The sequence below is a fragment of the Moschus berezovskii genome, chromosome 12 (genome assembly GCF_049115385.1).
Source record: "Moschus berezovskii isolate FMDL1 chromosome 12, NW_MosBer_1.0, whole genome shotgun sequence".
Classification (NCBI taxonomy): Eukaryota; Metazoa; Chordata; class Mammalia; order Artiodactyla; family Moschidae; genus Moschus; species Moschus berezovskii.
This window is the reverse complement of record NC_142471.1, coordinates 13,414,777-13,431,142: the sequence shown is the minus strand read 5'-3', so window position 1 is coordinate 13,431,142 and position 16,366 is coordinate 13,414,777. Positions and strand designations below refer to the sequence as shown.

The following is a 16,366-nucleotide window of genomic DNA, read 5'->3' as shown; positions in this document are numbered from 1 at the left end:
TTACTGGAGAAATGAAAACTTATTTTTACACAGAATCTTATACATATATGTTCAGAGCGGTTTTATTTGTAATAGTAAAAAACTAGGGATTCCCTAATAGCTCAGTTGGTAAAGAATCCGCCTGCAATGCAGGAGACTTGGGTTTGATCCCTGGGTTGGGAAAATCCCCTGAAGAAGGGAAAGGCTACCCACTCCAGTATTCTGGCCTGGAGAATTTCATGGACTGTAAAGTCCATGGGGTCACAAAGAGTCAGACATGACTGAATGACTTGAACTTTCACTTTCACTTTTCAGAACCTATGCACATGTCCTTCAATGTGGAATGCTAAACAAACTGTAGAACATAATAAATATTATGAAATACCATGCCTCATTAAGAAGGAAGAGACTGAGCTTCCCTGGGGCTCAGTGGTAAAGAATCTGCCTGCTAATGCAGGAGGCGTGGGTTTGATCCCTGGTCTGGAAAGATTCCCCATGCCGTGGAGCTACTAAGCCCACGCACTGCAACTACTGAGCCCACATGCCTAGAACCCATGCTCTGCAATGAGAAGCCCACATATTGCAACTATAGAGTAGCCCCCACTCGCTGCAGCTAGAGAAAAGTCCTGGCAGCAGTAAAGACCCAGCACAGCCAAAAATAAATAATTTAAAAAAAGTTTTAATGGAAGAGACTATTGACACATGCAACAACTTACATGAACTCAAGGAAATTATGCTGAGTGAAATAGGCTGATTTTAGAAGGACACATACAATTTGAGTCCATAAAGTTGTGAAGTAACTTACCTATAGAGGTAGAAAACTGATTAACAGTTGTTAGAGGTGAGGGATGGGCGAGGGGCATGTGCCTTTAAAGTGGTAGCACGAGGAAGCCTTCCAGCAATGTCGCAGTTACGTGTGATCATTAAGGCTACACACATGGTGTCACGCAGAGCAACACACATAAGTTAGTACGTGAATGACCCGTGAGACCTGAATAAGCTCTGTGGGTTTGTACCAAGGTCAGTTCTCCTCATTTTGACATTGTATTACAGATCTGCCAGACGTTAGCACTGGAGGAAGCTGGGTAGACGGCCCAAGGAAAACGCCCTGTAAATTTTTGGGCAAATTCCTGTGAATCTATAATTATTTCAAAATAAAAAGCAATTTTTAAAAAGTGGCCTCAGAATCTTATTTATAGGAATTTGTTTTAAAGGGAAAAAAAAGGGGACTTCAGATCAGGAAAAAACATTCAGTAAGTACCTTTCACTGTCCCACTGAAATGCAAGTGTAAAAACTTGAATAGAATGCATAGAGGAGCTATTTGAGGACTTTTAAAGTCAAATAAAACAGCAGGAGAACTGGGACAGGAGGCCATAATTCAAAGTAACACTGAGCTGGTGGTGAATTTTACCATTTTCCCTTTGCTGGTTCAGTTCAGTTCAGTCGCTCAGTCGTGTCCGACTCTCCGCGACCCCATGAATCACAGCACGCCAGGCCTCCCTGTCCATCATCAACTCCCGGAGTTCACTCAAACTCATGTCCATTGAGTCGGTGATGCCATCCAGCCATCTCATTCTCTGTTGTCCCCATCTCCTCCCGCCCCCAATCCCTCCCAGCATCAGAGTCTTTTCCAGTGAGTCAACTCGTCACATGAGGTGGCCAAAGTATTGGAGCTTCAGCTTTAGCATCAGTCCTTCCAATGAACACCCAGGATTGATCTCCTTTAGAATGGACTGGTTGGATCTCCTTGCAGTCCAAGGGACTCTCAAGAGTCTTCTCCAACACCACAGTTCAAAAGCATCAATTGCTATCCTCACCCGAGCAAGACAGCCTAAACCTCGAGGTGGATGTAGGTGCAGAGACTGCTCAAGAAAGCCTTCAGGCGAGGAACAAGAAAGAGTCTCCTAAAACCCAGAGAGTGCAAGAAATCTCCCCTCTTCTCTACTCCCATTTGCCACCCAGGCCCCTGCAGCCCATAAGCATGCCCTTTTTTGATCCAGGTTGGAAGGAGTTTTGTTGTTGGTGTTGTTTTAACCATTGTTTTCTTACTCTCTTGGTCCTTTGCTTGACTCTGGATGTGGGCACAGATGTGGTATGGAAGCTGCAGTGTTTAGATTGAGGGCTAAAAAGGAAACGGGGAAAGTACCAGGAAATCATGGAGTAGAAAGAGCTCAGGACAGTGACCCCCAAAAGTTGTTAATGAGCTCCTGGGCTCCTTCCTGAGCTGTGCAAGCATAGATCTGACTCTAAGCAGCATATCATTGACTCTGAGAATGGGTCAAAGAAATAGATCAATATCCCAGGCCCACACATGCTACGGTTAATGCACATGTGAGACTGACCCAAACAACACCTTTGTATGTAAATAGAACTGACACTGTGACCACAACCCACAGGAGGCTGGTTGGGACCTGCAGCCACAGAGTGCTTACAAGGACATGTATGACATTAACTGCTTATTTTAGGAAAAAAGAAAAGTCTCAAATCATTAATCTAAGCTTCAATCTTAAGACATTAGGAAAAAAGAACATAATAAAATCAAAGCAAGAATAAGAAAAGAAATAATAAAGAGCAGAAACCAATGAAATTAAAAACAGCAAAAGAATAGAGAAAAATCAATGAAACCAGAAGCTCATTCTTTGAAATAAAAATTAATAAACTTCTAGGAATACTGACAAAGAACAAAAGTAGAGGAGACACAAATTACCAATATTAGGAATGAAAGAGGTGATGTCACTACAGACCCAAAAGATAGTGAAAGGGTAGTAAGGGGTTCATACAGGGGGCTTCCCGGTGGTGCTGTGGTAAAGAATCCACCTGCCAATGCAGGAGATGCGGATTTGATCCTTGGATAGGGAAGATCCCCTGGAGAAGGAAATGGCAACCCACTCCAGGATTCTTGCCTGGAGAATCCCATGGACAGAGGATTCTGGTGGGCTACAGTCCTTTGGGTCACAAAGTCAGACACAATTGAATGAGCATACACACACACAAGGGACACACAAATAACTCTATACCCGTAAATTTGACAATTTAGGTGAAATAAATCAATTCCATTTCATAACCTATGAAAATTCACTCAGGATGAAAAAATCTGAGTAGTCCTATAACTATCAAATATATGAAATTCATTGTTAAATAAACATTAAAAATCTTTCTGGTTGCAGTTCACGGCTTGCAGGATCTTAGTTCCTCAACCAGGTATTGAGCCCATTTCCCCTGCCTTGGTAGCATGGAGTCTTAACTATTGGATCACTAAGGAAGTCCCTCACTGACAAATTCTACCAAACATTTAAAGAAGAAATAACAACAATTCTACACTCAATTCAAGAAGATAAAAGGAGAGGGAACATTTTCCAAATCATCTTCTAAGGCCAGCATTACCCTGATACCATAATCAAATAGACATGGTAACTCTACAGAACCATATCCCTTATAACATTCATTCATGAGAAAGATTCCCAGCTAACCAGGCACCGAAAGGAATTTCCTCCAACTGAGAAAGAGTATCTACAATGGGACCAAAGCAAGAATGCCCACCTTCAATACTTCAATTTCACAGTATCCTGAAAGTCCTAGCCACCACAACACATCAGTTTCACAGTTATAAAGGAAGGAATAAAAACCCTCTCTATTGCAGAAAACATGATAGTCTAAGTATAAAATCCCAAGAAATCTGCTCCCCTCCCACAAAAAGATCTAGACTAAATGGGCGTATTACAGTCACAGAACGTAAGTCCAACACACAAAACCAATCATTTTCTAAAAACGAGCAGTAAACAATCTGAAACCAAAAAACGTCCTAAAGAAACACAGAGCTACGCCATGGACTGTAGGACTGTCCATGACTTCAGTTGACTTCAGTTCTTTCCAAGTTGATCTATAGATCAAAAATCCATCAAAAATCACAGCAGGATTCTTTGGTAAATGTAGGCAAGCTTATTAAAATTTATATCAAAAGGGAAAGGCCCTAGAACAGCAGCAACAATTTTGAAAAAATAGAGGAATCACACTTCTCAGTTTACAGACCTAATATAAAGCTACAATAATCAAGATATTGTGGCAAAGTGATGGATGCATCAATCAAAGAAAGAGAATAGAGTCCAGAATATACCCTCACAACTGCCCAACTGATTTTTGACTAAGATGCAAAGGTATTTCAATGGAGAAAGGATAGCCTTTCAACAAATGGTATTAGAACAATTTCAGTTCAGTTCAGTTCAGTCACTCAGTCGTGTCCGACTCTTCATGACCCCATGAATCACAGCACGCCAGGCCTCCCTGTCCATCACCAACTCCCGGAGTTCACTCAATATCATGTCCATTAAGTCAGTGATGCCATCCAGCCATCTCATTCTCTGTCGTCCCCTTCTCCTCCCGCTCCCAATCCTTCCCAGCATCAGAGTCTTTTCCAGTGAGTCAACTCGTCACATGAGATGGCCAAAGTATTGGAGTTTCAGCTTCAGCATCACTCCTTCCAATGAATATTCAGGACTGATTTCCTTTAGGATGGACTGGTTGGATCTTCTTGTAGTCCAGGGGACTCTCAAGAGTCTTCTCCAAGACCACAGTTCAAAAGCATCAATTCTTCAGTGCTCAACTTTCTTTATGGTCCAACTCTCACATCCATACATGACCACTGGAAAAACCATAGCTTTGACTAGGTTGTCTAGGTTGGTCATAACTTTTCTTCCAAGGAGCAAGCATCTTTTAATTTCATGGCTGCAGTCACCATTTGCAGTGATTCTGGAGCCCCCAAAATAAAATCTGTCACTGTTTCCACTGTTTCCCCATCTGTTTGCCATGAAGTGATGGAACCTGATGCCATGGTCTTAGTTTTCTGAATATTGAGTTTTTAGCCAACTTTTTCACTCTCCTCTTCTTTCACTTTCATCAAAGAGGCTCTTTAGTTCTTCTTCACTTTCTGTCATAAGGGTGGTGTCATCTGCATATCTGAGGTTACTGATATTTTTCCCGGCAATCTTGATTCCAGCTTGTGCTTCATCCAGCATTTCTCATGATGTACTCTGCATATAAGTTAAATAAGCAGGGTGATGATATACAGCCTTGACGTACTCCTTTTCCTATTTGGAACCAGTCTGTTTTTCCATGTCCAGTTCTAACTGTTGCTTCCTGACCTGCATACAGATTTCTCAAGAGGCAGGTCAGGTGGTCTGGATTCCCATTTCTTAAAGAATTTTCCACAGTTTATTGTGGTCCACACAGTCAAAGGCTTTGGTATAGCTGATAAAGCAGATGTTTTTCTGGAACTCTCTTTTGCTTTTTTGATGATCCAGCGTATGTTAGCAATTTGATCTTTGGTTCCTCTGCCTTTTCTAAAACCAGCTTGAACATCTGGAAGTTCACGGTTCATGTATTATTGAAGCCTGGCTTGGAGGATTTTGAGCATTACCTTACTAGTGTGTGAGATGAGTGCAATTGTGCGGTAGTTGAGCATTCTTTGGCATTGCCCTTCTTTGGGATTGGAATGAAAACTGAACTTTTCCAGTCTTGTGGCCACTGCTGAATTTTCCTAATTTGCTGGCATATTGAGTGCAGCACTTTCATAGCATCATCTTTCAGAGTCACACCATAAACAGTGGCAGAGCCAGGAGCCCCACCAAGCCCCTCCCTGCATCTAGCATTGTGATGGTAAAGTCTGCGTGTAGCAGTCTAGGACACTGGGAAGGACAGGCTGCCCTCTTCGTTCTTTGTTCAGTTACGTGTCTGGCTTCTGTGCACAGCCTTGCTTAGCTGGACCTGTTCAGCTTTTAGACGAGTGGATGTCTTAGCAGGATCACTTGGGCTTCTCCGGCGCTGGCCTGAACATGGGGATTGGACTTGATGATGTTCTTTGACGTATGCGGAGACACTTAACTAATGGCAGGAACACTGCACTAAGACCTGGCTGTTTCATCTTGATCCCTTCCTGTCCCTAGATGATTCCGCTCACTCCCAGGTAGGTGGTGTTGTCTCTCAGTTATGTATTTAGACCTAGAGGGTTTACCAATATGAACTTCAGACAGTACACAGATACTGTAGACAGATATACATCATCCCTGGTCTAAAACATTAAATGAGTATTTAGTGTTAATTAGCTATTATTGTCTTCCCAGTGGCACTAGTGGTAAAGAACCTGCCTGCCAATGCAGGAGACATAAGAGATGTGGGTTTGATCCACAAGCCAGGAAGATCCTTTGGAGGAGGGTATGGCAACCCACTCCAGTATTCTTGCCTGGAGATTCCCACGAACAGATGAGCCTTGTGGGCTATCATCCATAGGGTCACAAAGACTTGGACACGACTGAAGTGACTGAGCATGCACAGCTAACACTAACTTGCAAAATGTGAAAACGGAAAATGTCCATTAGGATCAATGATCAAAGAACACAACATATAACAGACAAAAAACAAAAATTACATATCCATCTCTAAAATTTTACCTTAATACTGAGGATTCAAGTTAACATTTTTTCCCTCCTGGAAAACGGATCATGAAGGTGGTTGAAAAAGCAATTATCAAGCATTCATCCTTAATGAAAACTACTCAGCCAAAATTAACAAGAAAATATTTTAATACTTTCGTAGCACAAAATTAAACTGAGACAGGTTAAGAGGAATGTGAGGGGATCTAGAAAACCATAAATTATGTAGCTTTATTTTGCCATAACCTAGATGTTGAGAATGAACAGGTGTCCATGAGCAGTCTCATTTCTCCTCCAGAAGGCACAGTTTGGGTAATGCACTGAACAAAGAGGCTTGTCCAGTCCCCTGACTTGTCACTTACAATGCGAAAACATTCATCACTGCGGGTTCAAATGACAGTCTATCTGTCTGCAGCTCACTTCAACTGCTCCTCAGGCCCCTTTAGGCTGGACTTCTGATTTCTTCTTTCTTTCTGACCCTGAATTCGGTAGAGCTTCTTCCTGAGGTCCTTCTGTCGCTTGAGTTTCTCTTCCTCCTCCTTCTGCTTCATTTTGAAGTGTTCTTTGTTGTGGAGATGCCGCTGCTCCTTGGCTTTCTTCATCTTCTCACTGTGCACTGTACTCAGAGCATCCAGCAGTGCAAGGATCTAGCAAGGACAAAACCCACTGAGCATCAGAATATTCTTACAGCTATAGCATGCCTTCGTTCTAAGTTTCAGGGATCCTGAACACCGCAGTTGACTGTATCAAAATGAGAATCACTTCATTATCCAAATGAATATTAATCTAGTGAAAACTGATCCTGAACTAGGGAATTATAATTTGCATGGAAATATAAGTAGGAGCATAATGACTTAGCAAAATACTTAAATAACGGTCTTGACCACAAAACCACCTTTGTTAATCACTCTATAGATACTCTGTACAGCTGATACAGTGATGTGCCAGCTGTGTGCTTCTTATTCCCCATTAAAATGCATAAGGCAGAACGTGACTAAACAAAAGAAGGGAAATGGATTCTGGCTTTTCTTCTAACTTCCAGATCTGGTGCCCTGAATAAGTCTGACCCTTATCCTTTCCTCATGAAAAGTTGAGAACGTAGTAAGAACGCCAAGTGTATGACTGAGAGCATGATTTTCACATCTAAATGCAATGTACTGGAAGCCATCCATTGACAGTACCTTCCTTTCATGAGGCTCCCGTATGACGGCTGGTCTCACTCTGTCCTTTGGAGTCTTGCCTGCCTTTGCCTGGGTCTTGGGCTTGCTCTTAAATGGCAGGGCCTTCTGCAAGGCTTTTGGAATGTGCAGTGAATTAAAATGTTTCTTTTGCCTCACAATTGGCTGAAAAAGAAAAAACAAAGACTATGACATATTTAATTATGATCTATGCACACTTAAAATTTTCATGAAATCTTCTCAATGGATTGATTTTTCCACAAACCAGTAATACCAGTTTGCTGACCATGAGAAATGAAGACTTAATTATCCATCAAATATAAATCGCTTCAATAAGCATGCACAGCTATAGACAAAACAAAGGAATATACAGAATATATACAGAATACATATTTACAATTCTTCCAAGTAATCAACTGTGCAAATTTCTACAGTATGGGCAATGGGATCTTAACAGATTGGATGAAAAGATCCAACCTTTCTGCTAATGGCAAATTCAGGCCTTATCTTTGGAGCACGGAGATGGCTTTTTCTAGCTGGACAAGAATAATCTAGCTTTTCATCTTGACTATCAGCCTCTCTGAATATAAGGACATAGTTCTTCCTCCAATGAAGAGCCAAAGTGCCCCCACCCTGATTCTCATTAAGAAGTTTATTCTGTTTCTAATAAAAGGCTGACAAAGAAAGCGAGATTTAAATGACAAATGAAGGCAAAACTCTCTCTACATTCAATTTTCAAGCTAACCAAATTCTATACTTAAATTGAGATGACCAAAATCCTTAACTGCCTCAAAAGTAGTTAGTAAGCTGACAGTTTTGCCCTAAACCTTTACTAAAGTAGACTACATAGAGAATATTTTTGTAATATCTTTAAATTTATTGCTAAAGACATCACCCACAATAATATTCAATATTCTCTGTTTAAAAACCGAAATATTTTAGAAGGAAAGAATTCAGAGAAATATCCTTCTCAAAAATAAGTAAGCTCCACAAACTGGAAAATAGGTACTATGTCCTCAAGTGTATTTTAAGAGCAAAACATGGCAACATGACTCAAATTTTATTAACTATTTTACAGAAAAACTAATGCCTGGAAAACTGTTTCTAGCAGAATGATAAACCAATAGCCTGAATCACCCACTTATTACAAAACAATTAAATATCCACCATTAACACAAACAAATCTTTTCAAATGCCTTGTTAACCTGTGAACAAAATAATGGACATTCTCAGAGACTAAAACCTGAATGAAAATGGGAATTCAGGCAGGGACTGAGAACTTAAGATTTAAAGGGTAGGATGGGGTGGGGATGGGAGGAAGGTTGAAGAAGGAGACATATGTATACTTAGGGTTGATTCACAATGTTGTGCAGCAGAAACCAACACAACACTGTAAAGCAATTATCCTCCAATTTAAAAAAAGGCAACAAAAAATTCATTGAGCTGTATACACTTATCATTTGTGTACCTCCTCTATGTATGTTGAAAGTGAAAGTTGCTCAGTCATGTCTGACTCTTTGCGGGTCGCATGGACTGTAGTCCATGGAATTCTCCGGGCCAGAATACTGGAGTGGGTAGCCTTTCCCTTCTCCAGGGGATCTTCCCAACCCAGGGAGTGAACCCAGATCTCCCATGCTGCAGGCAGATTCTTTACCAGATGAGCCACAAGCCAAACCTAAGAATACTGGAGTGGGTAGCCTGTCCCTTCTCCAGCGGATCTTGCGGACCCAGGAATTGAACCAGGGATTTCTGCATTGTAGGTGGATTCTTTACCAACTGAGCTATCAGGAGAGCTGTATGTATGTTAACACTTCAATAAAAAGTTTACTAAAACCTTCGAAAATAACCTTCCACATTGTTTCAATAAGTATATTAATATTTTTAAAAGTAATATATGTGTTTAGTGCAAAGAAAAATAGTTCAAATGAGGTATACACAGTGAAAAGTTTAAGTCTCCTTTCCAATACAGAGAAAACCACTTTTACCCCTTGTTCTGTGTTCCTTCCAAAATAGTCTATGAACGTAAACAGATTCACTCAAGTTTAATGTTAGACTTTCTACTTGAAAATTCAAACCACAAAAAACATTATATACAAAGCTTCTGAATGACACGCATCTACAGAACACATGTGCAACTGTACCTTATAGAGAGAATCCTTGTTGGCTTTTAGTTTGATGCCATGGGCAAGCCGGAGTTGACCAGTTGTCCGCATACCTGACCAGGTGTCTTTCTCACCAACTGGTTTTAACAAAGATGTTACTGGGTTATAGAAGGCTGGAATGGAGACAGGATACCAAGTTCTCATGAAGACAATATCTGGAAAGAGAGTGTATTCACCATTTTCAGGAAAAGATTCATATCCATCTTAGTACACAAAAAAACAAAATACTCCAAACTTCTCTAGCTGGTTGCATAGTATTTGAAGAGAGACTGTGCCAAGTGAACTACTTTTGAATAGCATAAAAGTTCTCTGGTTGTGACTGGACGCAGTGCACAAGATGTTCCATGTAGGGAGAACTATAGCTGACTCCTGTTTTTCTTTTCTTTTGATGTGTACCATTTTTAAAGTCTTAATTGAATTTGATACAATATTACTTCTGTTTTATGTTTTGGTTTCTTGGCCATGAGGTATGTGGGATCTTAGCTCCCCTACCAGGGACTGAACCCACACCCACTGCATTGGAAGGCAAAGTCTTATCCACTGGACCACCAGGGAAGTCCCGACTCCTGTTTCTAAAGATCTAAACTCCCACCTATAACTCACACTGGCTAGAAATCAATACTGAACAGTAACATGCTGTTAAGAACACACCACAAAGGAGACTTACCACTCATCAGCAATTTATCCTCAAATGTGGCCCGGAAAGCTCCTTCTGGAGCCCGGAGCGCCTTCTTGATCTGTCCCCTTATTCCACTGACTGTTCGAATCACAGCACCTTCAAATTTGGCCACTTCCAAGGCAGAATTAAACATTCCCTATAGGTGCATATATATATATATATATATATATAAGTAAACATATTTTAAAAATATATAGACACGAAGTCAGATATTTTACCTCTTAGTTCATAAATATATCCTTGGTTAAAAAACAGACAATAATTCATTGAAGGGTGATAGAATAATCAAAATGTATTTCCCCTCAAAAGTAGAATTACTAGGTCAACAGGAATATAGCTCTATTTTTCCTGAAATAACACTAATTAAGACTCTATTGTGGGTTCATAAACATGCTCATTACTGCTATCTTTGTAGAAGAGAGGAACAAATGGATGTTTACTGGCTGAACTAGCCTAGATGGCCTTTGCTGTTATCTCACGGGCTGGACTACAGCTCATATCCTATTACACACACTCTGAAAATAAAGAAAGCTAGACAAATAAATGCTGATGGTTGTATATTACCTTAAGAACATTTTATGATCATCTTAACTCTGTTTTTAATGGAAACATCCCACTAATGAAATTTTCAATAAATGTTGCTCAAACTACCCTTCCAAGTTATACCCCTTGACATAACATCCATTTCTCCATACCCCTGCCAATAAAGTATTTTGAGAACTGCTTTGCCTATTTTTCTACTGATCTGTTTGACAAACCCATGATTTTCCCCCCTCTCAAGACAAACGAAAAAGGTAGGAAACAAAACCTAGTGAATGAGATTACATATTTTCAATATTGGCTCTGTGACAATCTCACAGGGAAATAATAAGTAATAGCCTTAATTACTAAATATCTCTATTTTATTTCACCTTAAGATTTCTGAGCATATTTAAGTAACACAGAATATAATATAAAGGAGTAAACTAAAAATATAAAAAACCAAGTTTATAGAAGATTTCAAATACTTTTCTGAAAGCATTAGAACTGTATCTTAGACCTAAATGAGAAGTATTTCATTCCTCCTTTAACAATATATACATTAAAAATATTTGAATATATAAAGAGATATACAGACCTTAATGAATGAAGTGTTCTTGAAAATTTTATATGGAAAACCAGTTAGTTTTAATTTCTTTACAATTTTTATAGATTTATCCAGATCAAGGACAACTCCTGTGGCAGCTATCCGGAAATCAGGCTAAAAAGGAACCCCCAAAATTTGAATATAGGAATAATATCAGCAAGAGAAAAACTACATTTCTCTGTAATGCAATAAATTACTGAAGTGCAATTCACTTACAGTCACCTAAGAAAAAGAAAGAATATGTGAACATACAAACCAGTATTTTAACAAAAGTTATCTGAAACTATAATACACATAAGCGAAAACTGACAGTATCTTGAGCATTTTACTGAGGGTGATTTCAGAGTAACAGTTTCACAAAGATGAATAAATGAAAGGGAATATGAAAATTTGGTTACAATGGATGAAAAATTAAATTTTGCACATTTACATTTGCTCATTATTCTGTTTTCTTTGCTGTTCAGTTCAGTTCAGTTCAGTCGCTCAGTCGTGTCCGACTCTCCGCGACTCCATGAATCACAGCACGCCAGGCCTCCCTGTCCATCACCAACTCCCGGAGTTCACGCAAACTCATGTCCACAGAGTCGGTGATGCCATCCAGCCATCTCATTCTCTGTCATCCCCTTCTCCTCCCGCCCCCAACCTTTCCCAGCATCAGAGTCTTTTCTAGTGAGTCTGAGGCCAATAAAACCTGCTCTGATTGGTCAAATGAAGGCTGTGTGAACATACTTTGCTAAACCAGCATTATTAGGGGTAGTCTAATGTCTAGCTGGTATCCAGTGGAGGTCAGAACCCAGTAGAGTGGTTAGCTCATGGTGAGCACTGCTTAAATAATTTTAGAAAAATAATCCATAAAACATAAAAATATAATACATTATCAGTACCATTATAATTATACTTCCCTCTTCTCTGCTCCCACACCTTATTAAAAAGATGCAGGAAAATTGAAAGCAAAGAGAAGACTGTGTTAGTCACTCAGTCATGTCCGACTCTTTGCGACCCCATAGACTATAGCCCATCAGGCTCCTCTGTCTATGGGATTTTCCAGCAAGAATATTGCAGTGGGTTGCCATTCCCTGAATACTATAAATACCAAAATGAGTAAATTTTCAACTTAAAGTTTCAGGTACATATTCATAATCAAGACATTATTTCTCAAACACAATCTATAAAATAAAATATCCAAGATAGTTACCATATTGCCACTGACAGACTGTACTGCCAAGAACCCAGTACCCTGTGGAGTGATAGGACCTTAAAGGAAACAGAAAAAAATAAAAAATACAGTGAACCACACATTCTGGATTCTGTTTCACATATATACTCCAACCCCAGAAAAGAGAAAAATCTTATGAATTGTGATTTCATGAAAGGAAAAAAGCAAAACTACAATGATAAATCCTAAAAGGTCTAAATTAACCTATAAACAAGTCTATTCTAATCTGTTTTTACCCCAAAAGCTTGCTCCACAATGCATGTGCTGTGGGGTGTATTTTAGAAGCCTCTGTCTTCCATTGTGGTCTTCAATATAATAAAGTGGGATGGTTTGAAACCTCCTCCACCCTACAGAAAAAATAATTGGATCTCGGGACTTGAGGATTTTCTTATACCAACGATGTTTCTTCAGACGCATCTGAGGGGAGAAGAGATTTCAGTAAGATTATTGCCTCAAGTATGACCAAAGAACCTCAGCTGTTAAGTATGCAGCAAAGGGTACCTACCTGTACATATCCAACATTGCCCTCACTATTGCCCAGACCACCCAAAATAATTGGGTAATGCGGGTCAAAGTTAAGCACAAATTCACAGGGGACATTTTCTATCTCAATTCGGACATACATCCCAGGTCGAAAACCCTCATACTGAACTCTGGCTTCATCATCTTGATCTTCAAATTCTGCCCGGTTAAGCTATATATGAGAGAGGGAAAAAGAAAACAATTAAAAATCCAAAGGCTGTTATCTTTACTAAATGTTAAGATTAACATTAAAAAAAAAAGCCAATTTCTAAATAAAGGAATCATGTACAGAATTACTTAGGCTCTACCCTAGTTAAAAATAATATATGTTTTATCTTTACAGTTTGCTGAGGATATGTCCCGTCTTCTTCTCTGGTGCTCCAAGCTATAGTATAAATAATACAAACAACTCTGAAGAAGCCCTTAATGTTGGTTGACACATACCCTGAACTTTTCCATCCACAGATTCTCTTTTTACTCTCCAATTATTTCACATTTCTTGTTTCATTAATCAATATCTCCTTCCTCATCACCACTCTCAACTATTGATTGTCTAATTCACTCAAAATTTAAGAAATCTAAAAGAACTTCCAATTAGCCCTTCTACCAGGGCTTCCCTGGTGGCTCAGAGGTTAAAGCGTCTGCCCCCAATGCGGGAGACCCGGGTTCGATCCCTGGGTCGGGAAGATCCCCTGGAGAAGGAAACGGTAACCCACTCCAGTATTCTTGCCTGGAGAATCCCATGGATGGAGAAGCCTGGTAGGCTACAGTCCACGGGGTCGCATAGAGTCGGACACGACTGAGTGACGGAACGGAACCAGGGTTTATACCCATATTCAGCCTTATAGCTCTGCATTATTCAATATGGTAGGAACACATGGCTATTTAAATTGAAATTAATCAAAATTAAAATTTAAGTTCAGTCATTCACAGTAGCCATATTTCAAGTGGTCAGTATCAACATGTGGCATTCCATTATCACAGGAAGCTCTACTAGGCAGCTATTAAGAGACTATCCATGCCTCAACTTAATCCCAACTTTTACTTACACCCTAGATCATGTACTCTTGTTGGACTTTATTCCAACAAATCTTTCCTGTTATCTCTCTCATCTTAAAACATTTTTACTTCACTTTCTGCAACTATCGCCCCATTTCTCCACTTATGTTTGAAGCAAAATGTCACAGATGTGTTCTAAAGGCTGGTTCCAGTTATGCCACTCCTATCCTCTTAAATGCCCTAAAATTAGACTTTAACCAACACTCCATTGAAATGCTTGTCAAAGTCACTAAAGGCCTCACAATCTAGTGGTCAATTCTGTCTTCACCAAAATTAATACATCCAGCAGGATCTGAAACAACTTATCACTTCCCGCTACAGTGGTTTCCAGTGTACCTCATGTCCTCTTGGATTTCTTCTACCTCCTGAGTGCTGCTCAGTCCCCATTCTGCTTCATCCTCCCTGCCCAGCCTCACAGAGCACCTGGGGTCAGTCTCAGTCTTCTCCTCTCCCGCCTACACTCACTCCCCAGGTCGCTCCACCTATCTCATAGCTTTAAAAGCAACCAGATGCTGAGGACAGCACATCTCAGTCCCTGCCCTCCAACAGCTCTCCTCCTTGACCACCTGATACTCCTCTTGCTTGAAAAGGATCTCAAACCTAACCAAACCCAACTTCATCTTCCTTGGTAGACTGACACCAGTGGAAGGCTTTCCTATTTTACTTATGACAACCCAGTCCTTTCAGCAAGTCATCCTTATTTCCCCTTATACATCTCACATTCAAAGTTCTTTATAAATGACCCACAGTGTTCCAGGTGATTTTACACAGAACTAGCCTTATACTCGGAGAAGGCAATGGCAAGCCACTCCAGTACTCTTGCCTAGAAAATCCCATGGATGGAGGAGCCTGGTAGGCTGCAGTCCGTGGGGTCGCTAAGGGTCGGACACGACTGAGCGACTTCACTTTCCCTTTTCACTTTCACACATTGGAGAAGGAAATGGCAACCCACTCCAGTGTTCTTGCCTGGAGAATCCCAGGGACGGGGGACCCTGGTGGGCTTCTGTCTATGGGGTCACACAGAGTCGGACACGACTGAAGTGACTTAGCAGCAGCCTTACACTTTCCTAGTTACTTCTATCAAAGGTCAGAACACACTAGGAATCACTATGTTAATGACTAACCATACTTCTTTGACATTTAAATAAAGAACTAGGCTGAGCAAACCCTTCAAGTGCATCTTCACAAATCACATACTTTTAAAAATATTTATTTATATGGCTGCACTGGGTCTTAGTTGCAGCGTGCAGGCTTAGCTGCCCTGTGGCATATGGAATTTTTGATCCCTGACCAGAGAGCAAACCTGCAACCCCTGTACTGAAAGACGGGTTCTTAACCACTGGACCACCAGAAAAATCCCTAATAAATCATATACTTAATCTGCTTAGGACATATTAAGGTGTGCTCCAGTTTACAGGGATTCTTGGTGGCCCCATCTGTCAAAGCATAACTTAAACACTCACCATCAACTATGTGCACATCTTTGTGTCTCTGACTTTAGAGTTCATCAATCCACCAGCCTGCTCGGCATCCCCAGACGGCAGAGCCAGACCATCTCCCTTTCAGCACTCTACATGCTCCCTGTCCTCTGTATCTGACCTTACATTCAAAGTATCCTTTGAACTCTGATCAAGGAGGGTTTTCAGAAAATCTTCCCTGGAGAGCGCTGGTATGTGCATAAGCCACACAAGGCCAAGAATCACATGCCCGTTCAAAATATTCAATCATCACTCCAGGGAGCAGTAATCAAAATACTAAGGCAATGCCTGCTTGTAAATAAACCCACTGTCTCAAATCACTACATTGTGAGATCCTCAAAAATGGAGGCCATGTCTCAGCCATTTCTGCCTCCTCAACATATAATGCTTGGTACAAAACAGATACTGATACAGTTCTGGTGAATGTCTGACTGCAGAAATACTCAGATGACCGCATGAATAAACACACTCATCTGCATCTTGACCTAGAAGAGCAGACAAGAGGCCCAGACGCAGGTCAGGGAGCTGAGACCTAAACAAA

At 40.4% G+C, this 16,366-nt stretch overlaps 1 protein-coding gene across 2 annotated transcripts in view; it reads right to left on the bottom strand.

Annotated features, from left to right (window-relative positions):
• Positions 1–6,537: 6,537 nt before the first annotated feature.
• Positions 6,538–16,366, bottom strand: part of BMS1 (BMS1 ribosome biogenesis factor) — a 30,030-nt gene continuing 20,201 nt past the window's right edge. For both annotated transcript variants that reach the window (XM_055425714.2, XM_055425715.2), the window contains exons 16-23: positions 13,272–13,460; positions 13,003–13,183; positions 12,746–12,804; positions 11,542–11,664; positions 10,413–10,560; positions 9,725–9,900; positions 7,587–7,748; positions 6,538–7,052 (exon numbers count right to left, since the gene is read on the bottom strand). In XM_055425714.2, coding sequence (XP_055281689.2) covers positions 6,822–7,052; positions 7,587–7,748; positions 9,725–9,900; positions 10,413–10,560; positions 11,542–11,664; positions 12,746–12,804; positions 13,003–13,183; positions 13,272–13,460 — 1,269 coding nt within the window. In that variant the 3' untranslated portion in view covers positions 6,538–6,821. The remainder of the gene's footprint in view (positions 7,053–7,586; positions 7,749–9,724; positions 9,901–10,412; positions 10,561–11,541; positions 11,665–12,745; positions 12,805–13,002; positions 13,184–13,271; positions 13,461–16,366) is intronic.